Source organism: Cinclus cinclus, chromosome 1 (assembly GCF_963662255.1).
Source record: "Cinclus cinclus chromosome 1, bCinCin1.1, whole genome shotgun sequence".
In the NCBI taxonomy this organism is placed as follows: Eukaryota; Metazoa; Chordata; class Aves; order Passeriformes; family Cinclidae; genus Cinclus; species Cinclus cinclus.
In genome coordinates, this window is record NC_085046.1 from 45,882,521 (window position 1) to 45,909,269 (window position 26,749).

At 38.9% G+C, this 26,749-nt stretch overlaps 1 protein-coding gene across 1 annotated transcript in view; it reads left to right on the plus strand.

The window, feature by feature from the left end:
* The window catches only part of BMPER (BMP binding endothelial regulator), a 149,741-nt gene that overhangs the window by 85,497 nt on the left and 37,495 nt on the right, over positions 1-26,749 (plus strand). Inside the window, exons 12-13 of the mRNA XM_062497214.1 lie at positions 6,712-7,041; positions 13,974-14,310. Of these exons, the coding sequence (XP_062353198.1) occupies positions 6,712-7,041; positions 13,974-14,310 (667 nt within the window). The remainder of the gene's footprint in view (positions 1-6,711; positions 7,042-13,973; positions 14,311-26,749) is intronic.

The following is a 26,749-nucleotide window of genomic DNA, read 5'->3' on the forward strand; positions in this document are numbered from 1 at the left end:
TTTTTCATTTAACCTTTCTCATGTGTTCTTCTGTAACATGAGAGGGGAGGAAAAGAGTGAGGCCAGCCATTCCCTCAAAGCACAAGAGAGTAAGAGGTTTGAAAGAAGTACAGTGATTCCTTCAAAAATGCTGCCAGAGAGTGATGCCTTGTGATAATTGTTTCATGGGAGAAGGAGGAAAAAACTACAGTTCTTCAAAATTAAAATAACTCATCTAGGAACCAGGTTACCTAAAGCCCCAAAACTTCTTGATGATATAAGGGAATAATCATGACTACAAACATGTGAAGTTAAGGCCAGATCATTACTGCTTGTCTTCCTGCCATGCAGATCTGTAAAGAGCCTGGCTCCGTCTTCCCAGTGACCACTTTCTATGTACTGGCAGCCTGCTGTTAGGTCTCCCCAAAGGATAAACAACCTTGTTCCCTTATGGGAAGGGATTAAGAGTCTTAAGGGTCCTCCTACCTGCATTGCACTGCCTGTGCTTGAACCTAAGAGGCCCATTGTCCTGTCTCACAGTTCCATGCTCCACTGTTGCACCTGAAACAGAGGTTTTTGTGGTTTTTTTTTTTATTTTACAGTTATCTCACTATAGACCCATTTAGTACTTGGAGAAGAGCTGTTTCCAAACTTTTATGATTAACAAGGCATTCTTGGCTTTCACAGAGAATTTAATCAAGGAGCTTAAATACCCAGTGTTATACAGCACTGGTAGCTACCACTAGCTGTTTTACCATTGGTATTTTCACATTTGCCATTTTCAAATAATTAATTCCACTTTTGCAGCAGAAGTGCTGTAAATCTTATCCCAACTACCATACGACAGTAACTGGAAACTTTGCTAATTCAGCCAGTTTCTGATAAGATATACACACAGCCCATTCTCTCACCCCCTCACTCATGTTGATCCTGATCCTGTCTTCACATACTAACACACCAAACATTTCTGGCACTCCAGCAGATATTAATTTTCCAAAGTAAAAACAACATAGGGAGGTACAAGAACATACTGTACATGGGAGAGCTTTGAGTACAGTTTAAATGCAGCCAATTTCTATGAAGTGGGTCAAAACTAGTCAAGTTGTGAAAGGATACACATTAAACTGAAAAAAAAAGTAATCAAAGGATTGTTTTCAAAGCAGTTTGTTACAAAGAGAAAAAGTACCTCATCTCTTAAAGGGCTGGAGAGCCTCTTTTGTCTACTGTTGCTGAAGTTAAATATAGTTAGCTTTGGCATGATGCTTTTTAAGCTCCATGGCTGGCATACAGTTATCACTAATTAAACACAGTGGTCATACCAGTGGAAAATTCAGCAGTTTAGTTTATTCTACGGTAAAAAATATAATGAAATATACTCTTTTGGGCTTGATTTAGAAAAATCACCACTGACATCAGTTCCATAAATTAGCAACCCTATGCTAGATGAAGATGATTTTCATATTAGAAATAAGAAAAAACTAAACCAGAGTTCAAATAACATTGAATGCTCTCAACTTCAGACAAAGTTAGGAGCTTGTAGTGGAAGCAAAATCTTTGTTCTTGACAAGGTAGAATTCCTTGAAGGAATTCCAGAAAGGGCTTGCTGAAATTACAGTACACAGGATGAAAACTTGTTACTAAAATCACAGTTTAAATTATGTAGAATCACATAGTTACTAAAATCACGTAATAATGTCACATAGGACATTATTAATAGTCCTAGCACAATCTTACATGAGTCACTGTGAGATTTTTTGTGGATAAAGTTATTTCAAAGTGGACTGCAGTCATCTAGGTTTACATTTACAGTACACATGATTAATCTTGCAGCAACAAAAAGACTGCAATTATTTATTCATACTGGAATGCTGTTCATTTCACCTTCTAGTTCAGCTGTGAGTCTACTGTACAAATATGTATTTGGACAAATTGGAATAGCTATTTTATTTATGAAATAGATGATAAAGACTCCTGTAGAATTTTTGACACCACACCTTGTTATGTGTATTATATCAAGCTGCACTATGCAGCAGTTATGAGGAAAGTCCTCTATAGCTATACATTTTTACAGAAAGCCTAAAGAAATTCTATTATGCATTCTATAGCTAATTTTTTAGACATAATAATGAAGTTAATATTTGATTTAGGGTTTAATTCAGCATATGGGCTAATTCCATTCAAAGTTTCATTTTATTTTTAAAAAGCTGAGATATTTTTGAATTTTAGATCTGCAACCAGAACACCCTTCACTGATAAACTTGGGGTTTTTTTCCTCCCTCTCCTTACTTAGAAAGTGTCCAAACCAATTTTAGTTATAATTTAAAGTATATTTTTCTTGGCCACTCTTAACTCTTACCTGCAAGCCCAACAGAGTGTGACCAGACATCTGGACATATTGGACTTCAGTCTCTGATATCCTGAAAAAACAAAACAAGCTATTCCATGAATACCACATCTAACAGAGCCTGGTTTCCTATGAATTTGTGTCCCATTTCCTTTATATCCCAACAAATAATAAACCCAGCTAGAGACACTATATCCTGTGGCTGGTCTGGAGCTACAAGTGTGCTAATTGCCCAGCCAATATGCTTGTGCTCTTGGCTGGTCAGGATGTGTGTGCTGACTGTCTGTCTGGCCTCCACCATGCAGTATATATATTTTGCCTTTCTAAAAAGGCTAAATACTGTCTGGGGGAATGGAGGCACTGAATATAAGGCAGAAAGGTACTTTTTGGCAACCACTTAGTTTAATAAGTGGTTCTTACCTGTACTCAGCATACTACTTACTAGAAATGACTTGTCATTCAGAGTCTTATCCCTTTGCACTGGCCAAACAGGTTGTGATTTTTTTTCTTTACGAGAGTATGTTGAAATTTGGGAAATGCTAATGTGTTCTTTTCCATGGTGTTGCTTTTTTAGCTTCCTTTTTTTACAGCTACATATATTTTCAAAAACGCTACCTTTTCTAATGAAAGCCACTATTTCTTTTGAATTGGGAGCATTAGATTTGAAAAGGGATTTGAAAATTCAAGGAAAACATGCCAACAGTTCTATATTCCCTGAAAGTATTCCCTTTCAACACCTAAATACTATTATTAGGTTGCAAGTAAACTGTAGAGCCTTAGGTAGGAGCTGAGCAAACTGCACTAATCACACACATAGTTTAAGGTTTTAGTCAAATGTAAAATTGTGAAGTCCGTATTTAGTTGCTTAAAAAACAAATGTGAAAACTGCCAAGCTCCCAAAAGCTTTTATGAATGCCAGAAGGTCTGAATATCGGTTTGGGAGCAACATGCAGGATTTCCAAAAGAGGTGTAGTGGTGTTTGCATACAGCTCTCAATAATGTTTAATCAGAGTTGAGTGTTTTGAAAATCACAGCCTCCTGAACATAGCTCTGGGGCCTTCTTTTGAAAAATCTGTGTTTTTCAAGGATAGAGAGGGAATAGGTAAATTTACATTCCTGCGCATATCTAGATAAGCAAAAAAGACACCAAAGTTCATGAATGCCAAGTTCAAAATGAGGAAGAGGCAATGATTCTTCATTTCCTTTGCCCAAGGATGTTGTAAATGCTAAAAACATTTTTGGGCTGGGAAAATCCTCAGAAAATATTTCCATCAAAGGTTACTAAATTGAAAGAAACCATGTCTAGCTTAGAAAGTCCCAAATCTGAAAGTAGCTGGAAGCTGGGGGAGTCTCAGAGGGAAATATTGTATAGAATTGCCCTTTTCTAGGTCTACCTTAGACAGCTGACACATGGAATTTTGGCAATAACCTGGGAAAAATTTACTGGAGAGAAAAAAGGGAAAGATCTACACCTGTGACCCTACGCCTTGTTACCATAAGCTAGCAAAATTCATACTCCAGGGTTGGGGACCATATCTTCGGTGATGAAGCAGCAAATCTTTATCTGTTATTCTGCAACAGAGAAGCAAGTCACGCACAATCCCAACTAAAGATCAGTGCTTCAAATAATTTTCAAAAATCACCAAGTAAAAAGACTGGTTTGTTTCAGAAGGGAAAAAGAAAAAAGAAAAAAAGAAGAAAAATAAGCAAACCATAAAAATGTAATGTGATTGAAACTCTCTCAAAAGGAAATAAACAATGACCCAAAAGCTAAAAACGGCAGGAATTATTTTCATGTTGACAGTCTTTTGCAGTGTTGTTACACCCGGTATTTAAGGTTTATTTCTAGGCCAGCCAGCTTTTCTTACTGGCAGTGCCTGAATTATCACATACACACTCCCAGGGTATGGATTTATTTTTAAACCCCACAATTTTAGCAAACCTTTCAAGAATATTTTACACAGTGATACTAGAGAATCAATTATTTAAACTGTTTTTACGTGGATTTTCCCTCCTCTATTTCTTTGTTATTAAAGAAAACAGAAAAATTTGGATCAGACTTGTACCTATCCAGTCCAAATAAATTTTTAACACCATGGCATCAAATTTACATATGACGTGACATGAAGTAACATAACATAAAACAATATCGCTCTGCATGGCACATTAGAAATTAAAAATAAATATTTCCTTTGGATCCCATTGGTGCTGTCAATTTTACTTGCACTTCTCTATATTTGTTCCTCTCACATTGTGCCTCTTAGTTTCTTGCTTAGGTGAAGAATTAGGCTCCTCTTCCCAATATGTTGGTTAAAAACATGTGTAACATGTCCACATTCTTGACTTTTTTAGAAGCACAGAGGAAAATCAGATCTTTCCTCTAGAATCTTCACTGATGTTTGGCTGATTTTTGTTGTTGTTTTTTTGTTTTCATAAAAGTTGTCATTAAATTTAAGAAAAAATTAAAGTTGGATAGTACTGAAGTACTATCTGAGCTGGTAGTAACATGTATGTTAATACTCGTCATACAGATACTTAGATGTATACATAAGGATATCAGAAACATGTTGGTATGATTTAGTAATGGATAAAGTCAGACGGTCTCCATACAAAATCTAGAGATGATTTTTCCAATTGGTAAAAATGATATTGTTAATTGAAAGCCATATGGTTCCTGCCAATTTATGGAGAATCAATCAATCTTTTAATGAAAGATTGGAAAGCAGTTATTGACATCCTCATTGGTATCAGTGAGGAAAAGAAAACTCACAGAAGTGCGCATTTTTAAAAGCACTCTCTTGACTAAATGTCTTTGTTTTCAGAGCCTGCTTAAAGTCTGTTGGGCTTTTTTTCTGGAGATGTTGATCAAAATTGTATAATTTTGATTTCTGATGAAGTTGTCAACATGACATCCTTGAGAAATTGAAACTTTTGATCCCTAGTTGCCAGACATGTGGCCAGTTAGGAGTAAAGTACAAATCACCTAGGCAACAGCTCTGTGATGGCTCTGCACCATGTGGTGAGGGGAAAGTGAGATAAGGCTTTAGGAAGACATTTCTTGTAGTAGGGACATTGCAACATGTTGCCAGAGGTGGCAGTGGAGTTGGTCTTACTACTGCTCTTTATGGGCTGGTTAGATAAATGCCTGTCAGTAATAATATAGGTGCAGGTGATTCTTCCTTGCAGCAGGAAAAGAAAAAGGTAATGTCTCCTGGGGTCTTCTTCAGCTCCGTTTTCTGTGCTTCCATTTAGGTCTCTTTACAGCTCTTTACAGCTAGAAAAACACCAGAAAGGTTACAGTTACTTTAGCATAGCACTCTGCCTAGGCTGAAAAACTCTGTTGTGAAAGGTATATTGTGTAGTTAGAACTATATTCACTTCCCCTTCTCCGTAACATCCATGTCTCCTTCTTTTGTGTGGATTTGGCTTTTTTAAAGCTGTTTTTTCAGGCAAAATATTGTTAGTTAAACAGACATCATCTTTCAAAAGCAGTCTTAGCCCATGGGTATAGAACTGGCAAGAGCATTGTGCATTTCTCTGCCTTGAGACTCATTCTTCCAGAAACAGCAGCCATCTGGTTAGAACCCATTGTTATACCAGAGCGCTGCAAGGCAAATATATTTGCTCTGTCTTGGTTGTGAGGGAATTCAATCAGTTTCTGGATAGCTGCAGGGTAACTCAGCATCATTGCTATGAATATAGGAATGCTCTGTCTTTGGGTTGTGACTTCTCTGACCAGCATATGGCTTCAAACATCCACAAGAGAGCTCCATCCATTTGTAATGACACAAATGATTGGTAGAGACACCATGCTTTTTGGCAGTCATTGCATCATGCCATCTGACTTTTAGTTGGTAGCATGATATCAATAACTGCTACAGGTCAGTTGTGTATAAACAAACTATATAATAACTAGTATCACTGAATAAAGATGCTGGTTCTACAGGTATTTTGGGGGAAACATACGTAAACACACTTGGTTTATAAATGTACAATATTTATACATGTGTATATGCAAAATATGAACTGAACGAGCTCCTGCTAAAGTGATTTGATGGTTTTTAATTTCAGGGAGTCACTGAAATTTGAAAAAGTTCACAGGCATTATAATAACCTAAACTGTACTTTTTAAAGGACAAAGCTACAGGTTAGCCTTCCTATGCTGCCCCAGGGGTGAACTAGCCTTTGGTTACCAGCCACTTTGGGAAAGACTTATAAAGCAATGAAGCTTTTGTTTTTCAAAGATATGTTTAATCCCAGTGGGCGCCAGTCAAAATGTACCCTGTAGAGCAGATACATTAGGTGAGAGAGCATCTCTAAATTCTTATCAACTGCTTTTTTCCGACTTTGATCCTGATATGGTGCTTTTGTTTCTCACTCACCTGCAGAGCCTGGAGTTTGCACTGTATTTGGAGATCCTCACTACAACACTTTTGATGGACGGACATTTAACTTTCAGGGAACATGTCAGTACGTTTTGACAAAAGACTGCTCCTCCTCTGCCTCGCCCTTTCAGGTGCTGGTGAAAAATGATGCCCGTCGGACCCGTTCTTTCTCCTGGACAAAGTCAGTGGACCTTGTGTTGGGCAGAAGTATAATCAGCCTCCAGCAGCACCTCACAGTGAAGTGGAATGGGACCCAAATTTCACTACCTTGTGAGACACCACATTTTCAGATCAATTTGGATGGTTATTTGCTGAAAGTGACAACCAAAGCAGGTAGGACAAATATAAGTATGTGTCTGTTTATGTGTTTGTGTGTGTGTCTTCTTTCTCTCTGAAGAACTTCTGAAGTTCATGAACAGTACTCAGTAAAAAAACATGATAGCAGTAATAAATATCATTATAACTTTTTAGAGACCAGAGAAACCCACAGCGTTTTCGAAATTCTCTCAGCCCATAAGAAGACAGAAATCCCAGCTATGAGTCTGAAGTCTGCAGGATGTTGCTAAGCTGTGTTTCATTTTGTGGCTGACAATTAGCTGCCCAAACAGATAAATGAGCTATGACTTTCACTTCTAGTAACTTAAAAGTGGTTTATGGAGAGTATGGTGGGTTGATCTTGGGAATCAACCAAACATACCCACCAAAGCCACTGTATCACTCTGTCACTCCCCTCCTCACATGGACAGAGAGGAAAAAATGTAGTGGAAGACATGTGGTTCAAGATAAGAAGCAGTTACCATCATGGGAAAAAATAGACTCAGTTTGGGGAAATTAGGTTAATTTTTGGCCAATAATATTAGGGTAGAATAATGAGAAATGAAGTAAAATCTTTAAAAAGCCTCCACACTCCAAATCCCCTTCTTCACAAGCTTAACTTTACTCCAAATTCTCTCTACCTCCTCCTGCCCCAAGTGGTGTAGGGAGAAATGGGAATGGGATTTGAAGTCAGTCCATCACATATTTTATCTACCATTTCTTCCTCCTCAGAAGGAGAACTTCTCACAACAAATCCTTGCTCCAGCCTGGGCTCCCTTCCACAGGAGAGAACTCTCTGCAAAGTTCTCCAGTGTAAGTCCCTGCTGTGGGCTGCATTTCTTCACAAACTTCAAAAATGCAGGTCCCTTCTACAGAGTGCTGCCCTTCAGGAACAGACCAATGTGGATTCCCCATAAGGTCACAAGTCTTGCTAGCAGATATGCTCTAGGGTGGCCTTCTGTCTTCATGGCTCCAGGATGGGCTTCCCACAGGATCACAGTCTCCTGTAGGCATCCATCTACTCCAGGGGCTGCAGGTAGAACTCTGCTTCAGCATGGACCTCCATGGGCTGCTGGAAGGCAACCTTGCCTCACCGAGGTCTGCAACCTGGGCTGCAGGGGAATATCTGCTCCAGTACCTCCTCTCCCTCCTCCACTGACTGCAGAATTGTTTATCTTACACTTTCCCTCCTCTTTGAAGTTGCAAAGGGCTTTTCTCCCCCTTCTTAAATATGTTATCCTAGAGGTGCCACCATTGTTCCCAAGGCCAAACCCATCTTGGAGCCAGCTGCAATTGGCTCCATTGGACACTGGGGGAAGTTTCTAGCAACTTCTCACAGAAGCCACCTCTGTAGCTCTCTGCTTACAAAATCTTGCCATACAAACTCAGTACATGGTATTGTTTGTCTTTCAGACAACAACAGGGAGGATATCAGTTCTTAAACATAAAATTAATGTTTTCCAAAGTTCCAGCAATGTATCCTGCAGTTAAGGTGATCAGTTATATAAATTCATAGATATAGATGGTTGGAATAAATTTGAGTTGTAAATTATGGAAATATTTCACCAGAGCAATCCAGCAAAATGGAGACAGTGGTTTGAAAAGCACATCCTAATTTACTGTTCAGTGCCATCTTATTTGCCTTGCTTCGCGCACAAGTAAAAAAGTTGTCTGCAAGGAACAAAGTCTACAGCAGCACAAGCAAGAGGAAATTAGAAACTTTATAGAATATGCTACCTTATTTCTAGAAACAGGGAAGGGAAATAACATTCTCTCAGGTCTTTTATGTTTTAGAAAATGCATTAATTGTCAAAATGCTAAACCGGAGGACTTACTCTTGTTTTGATAAACTGTTCTGAAATGATAATATCCTTGCATAGATAAATACTGAGGGGAAGTTTAAAACTTTCTCATTAGCATCTGTTAGGTACTACTGTAGTTCTGAGAGATTTCACTTACACAGTGAAGTATTGTTTCAGTGAGAATACTATTTATTGTTAATTCAATTAAATGCCATGTGAAAGCAGTGAAACCAGTCTTTCTTATGGAGTGATACAGTCGCAGGTGTGGTGCATAGTCATACTCATTATCTAGCTTAAATTTTTTTCAAGGGGGACATTAGCACCCACTGTTGAGCTGAGAATTTAGACACCTGTCCTTTGGAAAAGTGAGTCTGCATAATGTGGATCTCGGCTGTGGGCTCATTCCTCAAAGTGGCGATGTAGATTTTTGTGGCTGTCTGTAAAATGCACACAAGTTGACCATTATTCACAATTTCTAATTAGAAACATCTTGAGAGTTTTTCTTTGCAGCCAGCTGAACACCATTAATTCAGGAGATGTGGATTTCATTACCCAACCACAGGCCAAGGAAAGGTTTTCAACTGAAGATGAATGACAGCTAATCCTGCTGCTATTCCATTTGTCTCTGGTGCAAGCCTACTAAATGACTACACACATCCTTGTCCATGTGTTGGCAGAGGAAGTGCAAAAATGGCATATGACAACATACCAAACAGTGTGTAATCACTACAAATTATAGCCTAAATAATTCCTCCCTTAACAGGGCAGGGTCAAGTTTCTCTTGCTGAATACAGCATGATGGGCCTTTGCTTAGAACATAATGCCTGAGAAATAGCAGAATGACCTGGCTCCATTTAGCTGGGAGAGGACAAGCAGCAGAGAGGCTGTAGAGAGGAAGAATGTGCTGAGTAGAACTGGTTTAAAGGCAAACATTTTGTTCCACAGGAAATTCTGAGTGCTGGGGGAAAAATTTGGAGAAATTTCTGTTTCAGAAGGAAACATGGTATTTAAAAAAATAGATGCTTTCTCAGTGTAGGGTGAAAAAAGAGGGGGGAAGTAATGAAAAAATAAGCAAAACTGCTGCATTAGAAAGTAAAATTCAGAGTAAAATTGGGCTGGGAAATGCAGGGCCTAATGCTTACAGCTCAGCCAGCATTCCCATGGATTTTGGTTTTCATTTTGGAGAGCTGTGAATTGAGCCTTAGATAAAATATTCCAAAGCTTCAGGAATTCTTGTGGTCCCTGAGTACAGGGCAATGTGCATGGCAGGGCAGTCCTAGAGTGCATGGCAAGGCAGTCCTGGAGTTTCATACCCTGATCATTCCAGGCAGCCCACCAGGCGAGCTGGAAGGAAACCAGCCTGGAGCCTTGCCAGTGATGTGTTGGAAGTTCATTGAATACAATATGTTTCCCTGAAGAATTTCAGTTCTGATGAATTGGCATTTTCCAGTGAAAACCTATTTTGTTGCTAAATTCCTCACTAGCTGTAGCCCCAGATACCACACAGCTGAAGTCCTTGCACTCTGCATTGGCAACTATGGATGTGCTTGGGATGTGTTGAGTCCTTATCCAAATTTGTGTGTTAGAAAGACAAAAGACTACAGCTTCATGGGACTGGTGTTACTTATCTATTCCTCTATTGTGTGAGCAATTTGTTATTGTTTCTGTGCTATCTTTTGCACAAAGCCACTTTGCTGCACTTCTTCTGTACCACTTTGGCATTAAATCTTTAGGGAAGAGTCATTTGCCAGTCCTTGAGGGTGCCTTTAAATCTCAAGGATGCCATGAAAAATCATGCAAACAATTGATGAAAGATCCCATAAAGGGAACTCAGTGTGTGATGTACATAAATCCAGAAGGATTTTTTTTTTAAATGGAGTAGAGCAGACAATGTGCCAAGTTAAGAAATGAAGTAACAATTTGGTTAAGCATCCTTCAGAGAGAGCGAGTAATTGGAAGAAATGAAAAAGTAGCTCGGAGAACATTCCTTTTCTGCACATCCCCAGATGGGAGAGTTGTTGCATCCTTTGGCTTCTCATCTCTTGGATTCTGATTCTGGTCCAAATGAATGGGAAACTCATCCATTTTGAGCGGGGGGAAGAAAGGAGGGGTATTGACACCAAGAAAATCTTCTAAACAGTTTCTGTCTGCCATAGAGACCATTTCAAACACTGTTCTGTAGCATAATCCCATCTGTCACAGCTCTTACTGGTTTACAGAAACTAACTGGACTTTCTGGTTGTGAACAAACAAAAGACTCACATTGCACAGTGCGGTCAGGCTCCCACAAAGTTATTATGCATGTAGGAGTAAATACCCTTCCTTGTTACTCCAAAGAGGAATAAGCTCTGTTATGGACAGAAACCTTTAGACTGTTCATCAAAGCCAGAAACTACCCTTCCATCTGAGCAATTACAGCAGAATAAAGTATAATTAAACCATACCAGCTAGAGGAAAGTACGTCCCTGTGGTAATTACACTGGGAGTCTCTTGAATGAAATCCAGTAATCAAGGCAGAAATACCTAGATTTAAAAATGTGCATTTTTATATGCTGAGAAGAAAAGCCATAATTTTATGCTATTCTTCTTCTGCATTCCTGTATTCCTTTTGCTGGTCTACAAAAGCAACATCTAACAAGTAAATGAACTCAGGTGAAGAGGACATAAATATTCAGAAAAATTTTCAAGTTAACCTTTCATAGTTAATGTATTTTTACTGAAAGTCAGTAAGTTTTGTCTTAAGGAACAAAAATAGTCCTAAAACTTAAGGTAGACTCTTTAGCCAGTCTTTTCTGACTTTGTTTAAAGTAGGAGCTTCTGAGGGAATTTCTCTTGGGGGGGAGAACTTGAACACAGCCTTAAAGACTACAGTTATTTTCTGAAAAGAACTGACTGAGAATTTGGATCTTGATGCTTTAAATTTTGAGAAAGTTTATATGATTCTCAAGTCTGAAGAAATCTTGGTTTATACTTTAATGGAAAGTGTTTTTTAAATGCCAGCATAGCAATATTAATCTTGTGTCTGCAAATCAAGCTGTGTTGTGTTTTGTTCTGTTCAGTTTTGTCAGAAGCAAAGACAGCTGGATTTTGAATTTGTCCGGCAATGATAATGAAACAGCTTAAAAGGCAGCTTTTCCCCTTGCCACTGTGCTGGCCTCATTAACAGTTGTAGTATAGGACAATTTCTCAGTTGGCTGGGTGTAAAGTGCTTTTGGAGGAGGAGACAGTGGTGCCATCTATGCTGTGTTTATGAGGTAATTTGAAACTGATTTCAGGCATAGTTAGCTCAGGATACTTTTTATTTTTCAGTATTTGTGCTACTCTTGCTAACCTATAGTAGTAAGAAAACAGCATCATAGACTGTAGTGACACGTGATGCAGAATTACCTTGACAGCCTTGGTGAGAAAATCATCCCCAAAAATCTTGGAGACATGGTATAACTTACATAAGCACTGGAGCAGGATGTTAAGATGGACACACCCTTCTATAGCCATAATTTCTTCTTGAAATCACCTTGTTCCTCTGCCGTGTGGGTAGGAATTGTCATAGGAGACAATGGGATGTGTTACTGAAGGAAGGGTTTCAGCTTTGAACTGAGTCACTGGTATGTTAATTGCATATATGAGGATTGGGCAGGATTTGGATCATGCAGTGACAAGAACTGATTTACAAGAGGAAAGCGTGATGCTAAGCTAGCCCACACAGCAAGTGAAGAAAGCTTGAGTGAAGCCCTGGTCCAGCACTGCAGAGTGATGCCCTTTGGTATTCTTGGCTAAGCAGGGGGAACAGGGTAAAATCTGGATTATGCTGTTGAAAAGCAGTATCCTGTGTTTATCTGTAACTAATGGCTGCTCACAGGTATTTTATGAGAATAAGTTAGCATCAGCAAAATTATTTGTGATCTTCAGATGCAGGGTTCCTGCAGCTGTGACATAGAACCATTCAGGAGACATTGGAAGTAATTACAAGAACGGCCATTTTTGGGTAGAAGTTAGTCAAAAATGGTTCTTGGTGTTGTTTTTATGCCAAATGATATAAAAATTGTTCTCCCTTTTGAGCTGCCTACTTACTCCTCAAAGAATGGAATTCATTTAATTTACAGTCACCCAGGTAAAAACTAGATGTGTAGTCTCCACCTGATCTCTGGCCCCTCTAGAGTATTGTTTGGAGCAGAAAGACATTCAGAAATTCATTAATTCACTGTGCGTTAGACAATCCCATTGTGATCCAGAGCTGCCTATATTACTCCATCAAAACGTCTAGACAGCTGACTTAAGTGGTTTAGATGGGTAAAGTTTATCTGTCTGGATTTAGACAGGTAAAATGGATTTCATTCACAAAAAGTGAATTATTTTGATGTTCCAGAAGTGCCAAACCTTCCTGAAATCAAATTGTAGCAGAGGGCTTACACCCCAGCCACTAGATGAAGGTTAGATGTTTACCATTATTTCTCAGTGTTGCTAACTTATGCAGACAACTTCAAAAAGTTCGTAATTAATGCCTTTTGAATGAACTGTTTGAATTCAATTCGGAACGCTTTCTTACAACAGTTTTGTGCACCTGATATATCTTTGTTGTAATCTTTTAAACTCTTTTTACTCCCACAAAATAAGATAACTTGTATTGGAACAGTTGTATTCATCCCAGTGAGTGATCAGTGTCAGCTTTGTAGGCAAGAATAGGATGTTTCCCGTAAGGTCATGACTGGAGTCTCACGGGACATGGACATCTTTGTATGACCACTACCTGTGCAATGGGTAACAACGGTAGAGATTCTGGGCCCCCTGCAAAATCAGCTAGAAATTTACCATAGCAAATTCAATTTGCAGAATTTTGCAAGACCCCTCCTTTGATATTGATATCCTGTCTTGGCTCTGTATTTCTTAGGATAATCCCATTCATTAGCAAGAAGGAACAGAAATAAGAAGATGTAGGCATGAATGTTTTGTAATTGACTGTAATTCAAGAAACACTGCACTTGCCAGAGGCACTTACTGGGAGCTATATAGAAATCTAACAACATTATCAGAACTAAGCCAATGGCTTTGTTACATAAGGTGCAGTTTATCCTCAATTTCTTCTTCTTTTTCTTTTTTTAAAAAATTTTTTGTGCTTTTTTATGCATTTTTGTCTTATCTTTTTATTAGGCTTGGAAATCTCATGGGATGGAGACAGTTTTGTGGAAGTCATGGCTGCACCTCATCTGAAAGGCAAACTTTGTGGTCTGTGTGGCAATTACAATGGGCACAAGCGAGATGATCTGATTGGGAGGGATGGGAATTTCAAGTTTGATGTGGATGACTTTGCTGAATCCTGGCGTGTGGAGTCCAATGAGTTCTGCAGCCGCTTGCTGAGAAAACCTGTACCTGAACTCTGTCATGGGGCAGTCAGGGTGAAACTCCGAGCTCACCGGGAATGCCAGAAACTCAAAGCGTGGGAGTTCCAGAGCTGTCATTCAACAGTGGATTATACCACATTTTATCGGTAAGTGTGGCTTGCTGTGGAGGGAGATACTAAATTACTGTATAAGGAGAAAAACCATGCAGTAGTTTCAGTAGAGGAGTTTTGCTAGCGCTTGAACATGTGTTGAGGTATGTTTGCTAAAAATTAATATACAGGCTTATATTATGGAAGGTTTTCTGAGTCCAGAATCAGAAGAAGATAGTCCTGAGCAGCCAACAGTGAGAAAGGCAGGCAGACTTGTGGTAACCTAGAGAAAAAGTACTTTCAAAGAATGAAGAAAGAGGGGGAAGAGATTTCAAAACATTTTTGTAAACTCCCTCTGATTTCAAACTCAGTTGTAAAGTTGAGGCTGACTTCAATTGCTGTTGCTTGTGGTCCACAGATGTGTGTCTTCCCAGAAATATTTTGAAAATTACTTTCTTAAAGCAGGGATATTAAATATGTCTAATGCCTCTTGGATGGCATGGTTTGTGGGTTGAGAGTTTGACAGAGGAGTGTTAACAAAGAATTCTATGCATGGCCTGTCCTGCCCTGGGCAAAAACAAAGATCGATGAGGATCTAGAATCCTTATCTGACTGAATTATTTAAGATTCTTTTATCTTTAAAATGCTTACAGTCTAAATCACAAAGACTTTTTTTAATTGCTGTGAGTGTATTTACCCCTCACTCAGTAAATACAATTGTTTATTCTTTTGATTCCCTGACATAAAAGGTAAAAGCAAGCTGAGTCACAGTTGTATGGTTTTGGATGGAGCTGCCTGGTCTCTGTGCTCCCAACTTTCCCTACTTGAGCACATCCACTGAACTATTTAGTTTTTTAGGAAAAGCTTTCTAGAATTACTCGATTTCCCTTATGAATTGCCTTTCCTCTTTTTTTATAATGAGGCAGAAATACTTTAATCCAGAAGAATACATCTGAGACTGGGAGATGCTAGAAGAAAACATACAGCTTGGCTTGTAGTCTGTGTGCCTCTGCACTTATTTTGCTATGGTCTATCTTTGTGATAGGAGCCTGGCAAAGAGTAAAGATTATATTGTGTGCAGGTTATAATACTTTATCTTTTCCAATGGCTGAAGGCACAACAGAGAGCACTAGAGAAGCTAACACACTCAGAGACTTTGAATGTATTTCAGCAACATTCTCATCTCATTTCCATTGTCCTTTAAAGGTAAGTGATGACAATGCAAATGGAAAACAGGCACAGATAATTTGTTTTATTTTGCAGTGGATTTTTTGTTCTTTTTAAAATGTATTTCATGATTAATTTAGTGCAACACACCTCCTGACATCACAGCAGAAAGTGATTTATATTTTGGCTACAACAGTCAAAAAAATTCTACATGCTTGCACTGAAGAATTACCATAGAGTTTTCTATTCCTTTAAAATTATGTTTTATGTTTGTCTTGGAAAGATAAATAAAGCAAGTATTTAATTTGATTTTGTCCTTTTGTAGAAAAGTGTATTTTTCCTTCAGGAAACATTATGTTGAAATGACCATCATATTTTGTCAGAAGTCGTTCATTTGTTTCCATTTAGATGTTGTTAGCTGTTAAAATGCTCAGCTTCCAACACAGGAATGAAGATAAACTATAATTTATAGCTAAATAATGGTATGTAATAGAATGCTGTTTCTTGTTAGGAACTGATGAAGTTGTAGCAAGGGATTTTGTTAATGTCCATGGCTGTTTTTCATACCAGGAAGTGTCTGCAAGGAGGTAATGATTATGGGACACACATTCAAGAAAGATTTTCATTTCTCATTAATTTCTTTTAATAGAACTTATTACTGCTGATGTGCTTTTGCAAGAGATTTAGATTTCCATTAAAAGAAATTCAAATTGCCTTTTCAAAGAAACCTTGGCTTTTAACTGAGTTTTTTTTTGAAAGGCATATTTAGTCAATGTTCTCTAATTTCACGTAAGTTTAACTAACATATATAAAATTCTGCTTTTTGAACTCTGAACAGGCTCCTAGCTGTAAGAAAAGGGAGGAGGCAGAATGATAGGGTTAGATTATTTTCTTTTCTCCCAATGTCCTAATTGAATTGAATAGCTTCTCAGTTTTTACCCTCCAACATTACATATTATGGAATTTTTCCTTTTGAAATACTACATTTTCAAGAGTTAACCTTTCTTGGTCATTCTTTCCTATATTACTGACATTGCTTCAGTTTCATTTTGCTGCTCGGATAGTAACCTGCTGCTAATAAAAATTCTCAGAAATAGAAATAAACTCAGCAGGAACATTAGGAATCAGGGTGTTTTCTCCAAATACCAAAATAGGTAGTGAACGATGCATTGCAAACATTTGTCTGACATTGTGTTACTGAGGAGATTTCTGTGAAGATATCTCAAATGAATTTTAAGTCTCATTCTTTTTACAGCTGTAGTTTCTCCTTTTGTTAACCATCGAAAAAAATACAGCATGATTGTCATTATTATTAAGTGAAAAGGATATAGTTCACATTTTAAAGGATAGAGACCTAGGTGCATGTTAATTACCAAACTTGACCTTGAGAGATCTATGACACGTTAGGTTTTGCACCTTGTCCTTAAATCCTTTTTTTGTGATGTTACTTTGGTAACTTGTGTTTCCCTGCAAAGCACATGGCAGAAGAAAGTACAATATAAATGTGTGAGAAAGGGTTTTGAAATAGTCCTGAATGCAGACTAACAAACTTAGTGTCTAATTCATACCACTTTTAAAGTTCTTTGTTTTGTAACTAAATGCATTTTATGTTTTTTTGTTTGTTTGTTGTTTGTTTTTTAAATTTGTGGTTTGCTTTGTTTAATTTCAGGCTGGTATTTTTTGTTTATCTTTAATGCATTTCTAGTTGTTCAGTACTCATGAGTAATACTCTAAAAGTAACCTTTAGGGTTCAAATTGTTGGAGGAAAGTTCATTAAGCAGGGAAACTATTTTAAATTTCTAGGATATTTTGTTAAATCCTGTGTGAAGAAGAGATTAGCAGTTGGTGTCATCACTGTTGCCACTTGTCTATTTTTGTATTCCATTATGTCTAACCATCCTAGAGTGGTCCTTGAAAAAAAAAGTAAAAGAAAGTTACCAAAGTTACTCAGTATCAAGTTTAGGCAAGATATTTAAACCATGTACGCAAGAAAGCTGTCACTCAAACTCCTGAAACTTGAGTATAAGCAGAACTAAAAATAGGTAATAATATCTCAATATCTTGTGCTGTTACCAGAAAAAGCTCCGTCACATTATCAGAAAATATTATGGTACCATTTAAGCTCATGGATGAAGATTTGGCGATCTTAGAGAACTTGAAAAGCACAAGAGGACTTTCTGTTATCTCCAAACCCTACCCCATGGCTGATCTTGTACATCTTTGAGCTGTGCTGTGGAAAGGGTCTACAGGTGACTCCAGTAGGTGAGGCCAGTGAGCACTGTGATTCTGCAGAGCATGTCACAAGTGTGTCCCCATGCCTGCTTTGCTTGATCATGACTGACACCTCTCAGGAGCCTCCTTGGGAAGTACAGGAGCAGGCAGCCCCTACCAGGAGTCTGGGAACTGCAGTGGGAGAGCCACAGCAATGCTGCTTTATGCAGGGAGAAATGTGGCTTCAGGAGACACTGTAGAGGAAGACACAGGACTCATACTCCCCGAACACCTGCCTTCATTAGCATCCATGGCTTTCTAATAGGTTGGTGGAGTCCTTTTTTTTTTTAAACAGTTGCATCAATAGGTTTGGAATGTGACATCAACATGGTATCAATATATCACCCATCTCTAATAACCTACCCAGCAGCTGAGTTCATAAATGACTAATTAAACAGTGCTTGAGTCTCTCACCACTGCCACAACTTTGGAAAAAATTCAATATCTTGATTTTGCCATGCAGTAGATTATTCTATTTCACAATGGAAAATTTGTGTCCTGAATTCTTAAGGGAAGCCTTTTTCTGATTATTACTCTTCCTATTATTAATATGTATTTTTGCTATTGTTATTATTATATTTTTAGCAGGCAATAGAACTCTGAATAATTAATTACTCTTTTTCTCCTTTGTAATTGTCCTGGGATGTGTTTATTTCTTGAACACTTGATTTTAATCATCAGTATTTTAGGGCAAGTAATAATTAACATACCAATAGCATCATTTGTTTGAATCTATTAATCACAAGCATTTAAGAATTGTGAATCTAATTAATTGCAATTCTTGACTTAAATGTTCCTTGTGATGTGGTGACATTACTCCATCTATAGTTCTGGGTTAATCAATTAATGAGTTTCTATCTCAGTCAACCTATTAACTTTATGAAGTTAACTGCTTCAGTCTTGCAGTTTTTCCACCTAAATTTCCACTTAACTAGAGAAAATATTACAGCTTGGAGTTAAAGCATAAACTCCAATGTTGTGTAGCTTGACAGATCTCTGTTATTAAGATTGGCAGTGATGCCATAAAATGGCTGCAGAGAACATGTGAGCCAACGCACTGCAAAGATAATTACAAACTCTGTTTGAAAGATGGGGACCAAGGGTTTGTGGCTTTGGAGCAAAAGGTTTGAAGGTCTTTTTCCCTGTTAACAGTGATGAGCTACAGCTGTAAAATTCATGTGGTTATGCCCCTATGTTCACTAAGCAGGATGCTAAAAAAGAAATGTACGCTGAAGAATGACTTAAGAAATCCTGTTTCAAGTGTTTAAGGGGTGGATAGAACTGGGATCCTCAGTTTACTGCCAAGGTGCATATTGTAAAATTCTCCCCACAAGGTTTTCAGGTCCTGGCTGTGAATTAGGGCGCAGCAGTTGCTCTGGCTGAGATGAGGCTGCTCCAGAGCTCCTCTGTGGAGTGAGTGCAGGGCAGCTGTAGCTCTCAGTTCTCACCAGGGTGACTCCTGTCCTTGTTCCTGCTCCTGAACCAGCCTCCACAGGGGTCTTTCCACCCACCCCAGGACAGACCTGGCCTTTGTCTCCCTTCAAGACAAAGCCAGTGGTGTTGGCTCAAGAAAGGGACTGATGGCAGGAAACTGACTTACAGACCTGGCACAGAGCAGGGGTTGGCTCTTGCTTCCACTGGCCCTTGTGCTCAGGAATGGATGTTTCTGCACCTCTCAGACTATCTGCCTGAAGCTGGCTCTGAGTCTGGGTACTAGCAGCAGTGTAACCACAACAGAGAGGAGCTCAGGATGAAACAATTTATTCAACTTTTGGGCAAATTGTCACTGAGCAGCTGCACTACCCAGGGAACTTCTGGTTAGAAAGGAATTTAAAAATATTTGAAACAATTAATTTTTCTTTTTTTATTATTATTTTTTTAAATTATTATTATTTTTAAGCAAATCTACATGAGTTTTCTATGAATCATGGAATCACAAAATGTGTAAGGTTGTAGGGGACAAGAGTAGGGTCATCTATCTGGTCCAGCCTCTCTGCTCAGGCAGGATCATCCTAGAGGACATTGCACAGGATTGTGTCCAGACAGTTCTTGAACATCTCCAGTGAGGGAGACTCCACAACCTCTCTGGGCAATCTATTCAAGTGCTCAGTCACTTGCACAGTAAAGAACTTCTTCATGTTCAGGTGGAACTTTCTGTGCAACAGTTTCTGCCCATTGCGTCTTTTCCTATTGCTTTGCACCACCAAGAAGAGCCTGGAAACCTCCTCTTGGCACCTCACCTTCAGATATTTATACACATCAATGAGGTCCCCTTTCAGTTGTCTCTTCTTGAGGTTGAACACACCCAACTCCCTCATGAGAAAAACGCTCAGTTCCCCAGTCCTTGTTGCCCTCCCTGGACCTGCTCCAGGAGCTCCTTGTACTGAGAAGCCCAGAAATGGACAGAACACTCTAGATGTGGCCTCACCAGGGCTGAGTAAAAGGGCAGGGTCACTTACCTCAACCTGCTGGCAATGCTTCTCATGATGCACTTCAGGACACTCTTGGCCTCCTGGGCTAGAAGGGCACCCTGCCAGATCCTTCTTTGCAGAGCTGTTTCCCAGAAGTTTGGCCTGTGCTGGTGCATGGGGTTATTCCTCCCCTGGTGCAGGACTCTGCATTTGCCTTTGTTGAACTTCAGACACTTCCTCTCTGCCCATCTCTCCAACCTGTTGATGTCCTTCTGAAGGGCTGCACAGCACTCTGGTAGTAGATGCATAGGTGCTGAGAGACCTAGTGTGTCCCCAACCCACTGCAAGAGCTCTGGTGCTTGGGAACCAGTTCTCTATGCATATCTGTCTGGGCTCCATACTGCCTTTCCTTTATGCCTCTATATGAACTGACATTATCCCTCAAACCACTCAATGTCAATGTGTGCATTTTGTGTAAGGCTGTGATGAACTGCTTGAAATACAGGTAAGAGGCACCATGACTTAGGCTGTTGGTGGCTAACAATGAGAGAAAATAGATTTTGTGTTGTCTGATGTATTTTGGGATTTCTAGGAGCAAGCATCAAACCGTCCTGCCTATACACTAATGGTAAGGAGTACTGCAAAACTACTGTATATATGTAAGATCACCACTGTTTTAAGCCCCTGCCTTGAAGTATTTTTCATCTGATATAGCCAAGACTGAGTGAGTGCAAGTTGCCATGAAAATACTGTTTAGATGTAAAGATTAGAAGTTTGGATTTGGACTTGAGTTTCAAGATGGGTTGAGTGGTGAGAAAAGATAAATCTAAAGCCAAGCTGAGCTCAATTATCCGCAGATCATGATTCCTCTTCATCTTTCCCCACACCCCTGACCCTGGTGGGCTATTTTTCATGTTACAAAGTCCCATCCACTTGAGTCTGTTTAGAAAAGTACCTCAGGAATTTGGGGCTAGAAAACATTCTTCTCTTTGTGTCAGTGGTTATTACAGCTGTAAAACATTGAAGCAGTGCCAGAGGATTCACAGATGTCTCCTTTCCTGTTGAGGTATTGGGATTCAGTGGCGGGGAGAGTTTAGGGTGTGGAGAGGGCTCCAAAATCTGACAAAACAGTGGTGTTGGATAGACACCATTCACCTGGTACTGTTCATAGATTGCTTCCAGCCAAGGAGTGCATGCTTCTCCAATGACCCACTTTGTACTCCTCTGAATGGAAAGTTAATTTATTTTTTTTCTTTAACAAGAAGAGATCTGCTATAGGAAAACTAGATGAAGCAGCATACTACTATGTGATCAAACCCCTGGAAGTTTCCTTTCCTTCAAAGGATGGCAGTCTGGAATGTGGTTTTTCTGCTTACCCAATTACATGATCACAAACCTACCTGTCTTTTTACATAGAATAATATGTTGTTTCCTACTGCTTGTAAGTGCATTATGAGGCTCCATTTCTCACTTTTCCAGGAAAGAACTTCATTTGTCATTATCATGAATAGAAGTATGTAGAGACTTATGAAGAAAACCTGCTTCTGCCTAGTAAAACTTCATTTGTTTCTAGTTTATTACCTGGCTCAGTGAAATTCAAGTCAGGTGTTTCATAACCAATTGCTGTCTTCTTCATTGTCCATTGTCTGACAGATGTGAGACTCTGCATGTGAAACTGTAAGGTCTGTTTGACTGAGACAAAAATGGTCCTGAAGGATGGTGGGCACTATGGAATAGGGAGGAGGGGGAAGACATCTAACAAAAAGCAGGGTATGTCCAATGGGCTTATCATTTATCAATATGGACTGCATACTTGGAACTTGTTGCTCCTGGATTACTTTTAATAGGGGTTTGGTAGCTTATTTTTATTTTCTACAGGGCCTTGAATTCATGAGGTAAAATTCTGATTCGTTGAAGTAAATGGGAATTTTGCTGGATTTGGGTGGCAAGTTTTCATCATGAATTTTCCTGTCCAGGCAGCTGTATTACAGTTATCTTTGCATCAGTTGGTAATCCTTGTTTTGTCTTCCCACCATTTGCTGTAGCACAGATAATATCAGAAAGCTTCGGCTAGTTGTTTCATCAACATTCTTTACTGGGGTAGAAAAAGGAAACACATGGAAATCTGGACACCCATATCCTGTTTGCAGGTCTCTTTTTTTTTCTAGGGTAAAACCAAAGGGTGACTTTCCAAGGCAAAAACCCCAAATTTTTCCGAACGCAGGGCACTAACAGATCCTTTCTGTGTTTTGCTGACTAGAATTCACTTGTGGTTTTTTCTTGTCTGTAAGGAACTTGTAGAAAAAACCTGCAATGATAGATCTGCTGTCAATCACATTTTTCAAAGCTTGTTAGGCTTTGAAACATGCTCTTTAATATAGAATTTGGCATCATAAATATCCTTATTAAAGCTACAATATTCAAATGCAACTATTTAACAATGAGCGTGAATATTCTGTAGGAGTGCCATGGTGAAATACAAGCACATCCTTGTTTTATACACTCATAAATAGTTTTTGAAAGACCCCTTTCCCATCCTGAAAAGTACCACCGATGTTTCAGTACTATAATAAAATGCATTATGAGGAGAGGAGAGGAGAGGAGAGGAGAGGAGAGGAGAGGAGAGGAGAGGAGAGGAGAGGAGAGGAGAGGAGAGGAGAGGAGATGTGGATAGGAACTCCAAGGAAATTCAAGATCTCTTCAATCTAATTTTAATTAACCTCTACAACAGGTTCTCAGCAGGGCTTTCTTTACAAATTTGTTTTAATTCAATTTTAGCTTTTTATATTTTAAGCTTCACTGCAGTATTGGCTTTAAATAAAATGCAGAGATGCTTAGCTGATGGCAACATGTCTATTTATTTAAATAAATAATTCAAGAAACTAGCCCATTAGATCTCATATTCTGCCTTAGGAAGAGGTCAGTAAGTATTGCAAGTAGGAGGAAAACCACCCACACAGTAGCTGGCCAACTATGCCATGTTCTTGGCATATATCTCCATATGGGGGAAAAATCCTTTCAGGCCCCTGAGATGATCAGTTTACAACTCATAACATGACATTTTAATTACCTTTCCTTTAGCATGCATACCTGCAAAGCTACTATATTTCAGTTCATATTTTAAGCCACCTGCAGTATATCTTACATAATTAGACACACAGCAAAGATAAGAAAAGGTGTTTATAAGCAGGCAAATGAGATGAATTTGTGGGAAATGTTTTAAAAATAAGGCAGGATAACCAGACAAAGCAGGATGTGAGCTGTGAGCAGCACAAAAAAAATCTGCAGAAAATATGCCTTAAGAAAGTTTTCACAGCTCCAAGGAGCTTATCAAACTTGCTCTCCCTGTGTTTTGGAGAGCTGACCTGTGCACGCAAGGGGTCCATTTTGGAGACATTATATGGGTTAGATTTAACTGAAAGCTTTCTTGTGGGTGTTTTTAATAGTTGGAGATTTTTCCTTCAGTTTTGCTGTCTTGTTTTCTCAATCTCACAGGGCATCCAAAAAATGTGGGATGTTCCCAGAGTTTGAGATCTCTGTGGACCTTTACATTATGTCAGCTTTTAAGTAGCTGACATATATAGTAGTATAAAGCAGCAATCCAGGGTATAGACAAATCTCCTTCTTTCCTGTCTGTCCCCACAACAGCTCATTGTACTGAGAGATGTGTGAAGATCCCATACTCCACACCTGCTCTCTCAAGTGTACAAAGTGCTAGTGTGTAAAGCAATTAACTTGTAATTATTCAAACCTCATTTTTCTGTTATTCTTTGCAGCACATGAAGGAATCAGCACTTCACAGGACTTGTGATTTGTACAGTGCCTCAAACAAATGCAGCACAATCCATTTTGGGGTCCTCTCCTGTTGTTATTCAACCTGCAAAATGTTTGCACCCAGGGCAGCAAAGCTCTGAGAGCAAGAGCAGATCAGGCACCAGCAGTGAGATGAGATGCAGCCCCTGATTAACTGTGGGCACACAGGTTCTATATATGTGACAGGGCAATATATGTGCTGGTGAGGGCTTGGGGCATGACAACAAAAGGGCATGAGCCCCCATGGAAGTTATAGCACCTGAGGATTATTGTATCTTGGGGCATTGCACAACCAAAGCAAAGAGCAGACTCAGTGGAAGCAGACAAGAATGGTGGCACAGGTACTTGTGCTTATCCAATACTATGTGTTTATCCATCTCAAATGTTTGCCACTGTGCTTCCTAATGCTGGGTAATGTATGGATATATGTGTTGGGTTCACCCAATTTTAAACTGTTAAGTTGCCCATTGGAAACACATATGTGGCTGTGCTCCCATAATGAACTGTGTCTCAGGTGGATTCATCAAAGCAGACATAGACTTATGGAGATTGCCAGTGTCATCCTGGAGCAGGGGTAGAACTAAAATGCCACTGGATCCAAACTACACTATAACAAGTATCTTCGTCACCCAAAGGGAGCACTAGGGTTATATTTTCTCCCAACAAAGAGGGATATGCATATGTGAGAGCAGAGGCTGTGATTTCATCTCTTCATCATGATATGCAGAGGATGAAAGCATTAAACTCTCTCTGACTCCTCCACTTAAGCCAGTTGAAATTAAAATTGTTGGTGACTGTGTTGGGAATACTGAAGGGAGTTGAAACCATATGTTTTCTTGCATTCCTGGGTACTTCTACAACTAACATTCTGTTTACATAATATTCCTGAAACATAAAAGCTAAAATAAATCTAGCATGTGAAAATTAATAACAAGTAATTTCTCTTATGATAAGTCCAGGGGAAGCTGTTGTAAGTGCTAAGGTATTCAGAGAGCTGATTTTTGTACATCAGCTCTCAAATGAAGTATGTAGTTTACAGAGAGGGGGTGCTTAAGGTTATGTAGTCTATGAGTACATTAAGTAAGAGCTTGTTGAGGATGGTGGATACCTTGGCAGCAAAGATGAAGATTACAAAGTTCCTTTCCTAAGTGCTCCTTCTTAACACTTCACATTTTCAAATCACTGTAAGCATTTAATTCTCACTGTACCCTGGTTTGAAGTTGTTGAAATGATGAAAGACTTCTTTGCCGTGCAGGAAGCCAAGAGCAGAGTTGAGTTTAAAATGTGAAAATGTCTGTTTCCTGGCCTCAAGCTCAAGTCCTTCTGGTGGGATTTAAGAGGTTTCACATGTACAAAAAGTGTGTTGTCTTATTTTTGTCAAAGCACAAATTCTCAAGCTTTCAGAAAAAAACATTGCTAGTTTTTTTAAGAGGGCACTAAATCTTCTCTGCTCCTTTAAGGCCCAGTAGAGATGACAACCTCATTAATATTCCATGAAGCAATGTGTCTTTGGCAAGTAAGAACCTTAAAATAAGCAATGAATTGAGGCATGGGCTATAAAACACTTGCTTTTGGAGCAGGAGGAGACAACATACAAGAAAACCCCCACTGAACTCTGTGTTCAGATATCAAAGATTTGGCTGAGGTTTGAAAGCCCATTTTTGTTGTTCTGCTCATCAGTCTGTCTACATGTTTCTTCTCTGTTGTATTAATTTTTCCATCCCATTGTTAATGAAAAAAAAATTCCATTCTCCTTGGAGTATGGCAAGGTGATGACATAGATTATAGATGTCTTTGTTGTCCTCAAAGGATGACATAAACTTTCAATAATTTTAAGATTTGCTGTGGTTATAGAAAATGTTTTCAAAAATGTCTTATGGACAGGTTGGCATGAGGAATACACTTCTTGGCCTGGTGTCTGAAGACAAAGACAATTTGCTGACAGTATAGAGAAAAATCACCAACATATCACTAGAAGCGGTAATCAGAGAAGAACTTAAAAAGATCCCAAAAAAACATGCCTATTTTATCTGCCATTTAGCTTGTTAATATGATCGCAGGTTCTATATGTTAATTACGCTGTGTTTTGTCAGCATCTGAAAAATGTAGGTCCCACTATTTGCATCACAATTTCTCACTTTACAGAAGGCCCAAATCTTCACTGCAACCATTAGCAGTAAAGATCTAACTTCAAAATATCCACTACCCCAAAATTAAAATACACAGGCATTTCAGCCCATTTGTAAGAGATAGTTGGTTCATATTCCAGCTCTCCTTTAATTCACCTGCTCTGATTTCCAGATCATTTATCTCTCTGGTTTGTTTGATTTCTATACAGTCATTTCAAACTGGTGTCCATGCAGTTCAGCCTCCAGATAATGCAATTAACAGGCATCTGTGAACTGTGTACTCTGCACAGCTGGATGAGATCACACCAAACATGGTGGCAGAGAGACACCAAAGGAACAAATTTCTTTGGCAGGGTGTTCTTTCATAAGCCTGTGCTTTCTCCCAAGATGTCTAGACTGCTGCCTGACTTGACATAATCTCTTCCATAGCCATAGTCCGTATTACATGGTAGCCAGTGATATCCCTGGCCAGGATTCCCATATGGTTTTTGAGGTGAGGAATTCACACTGCATGGCTCTTTTTATCAGCTGCATGCAAACTGTGCACTATAGCCCCAAGAATTTTCTTCACTTGCCTCATTTATTTCTTTTTGTCTCTCAGTGCTGTTCATATTTCTCTACAAATGATAAAGTACCTGGCCAGAAACACTTTTTAGTTAAGGAATACCACAGGGATTTTTGTCAGAAATTAAGAAGTTAAAATTA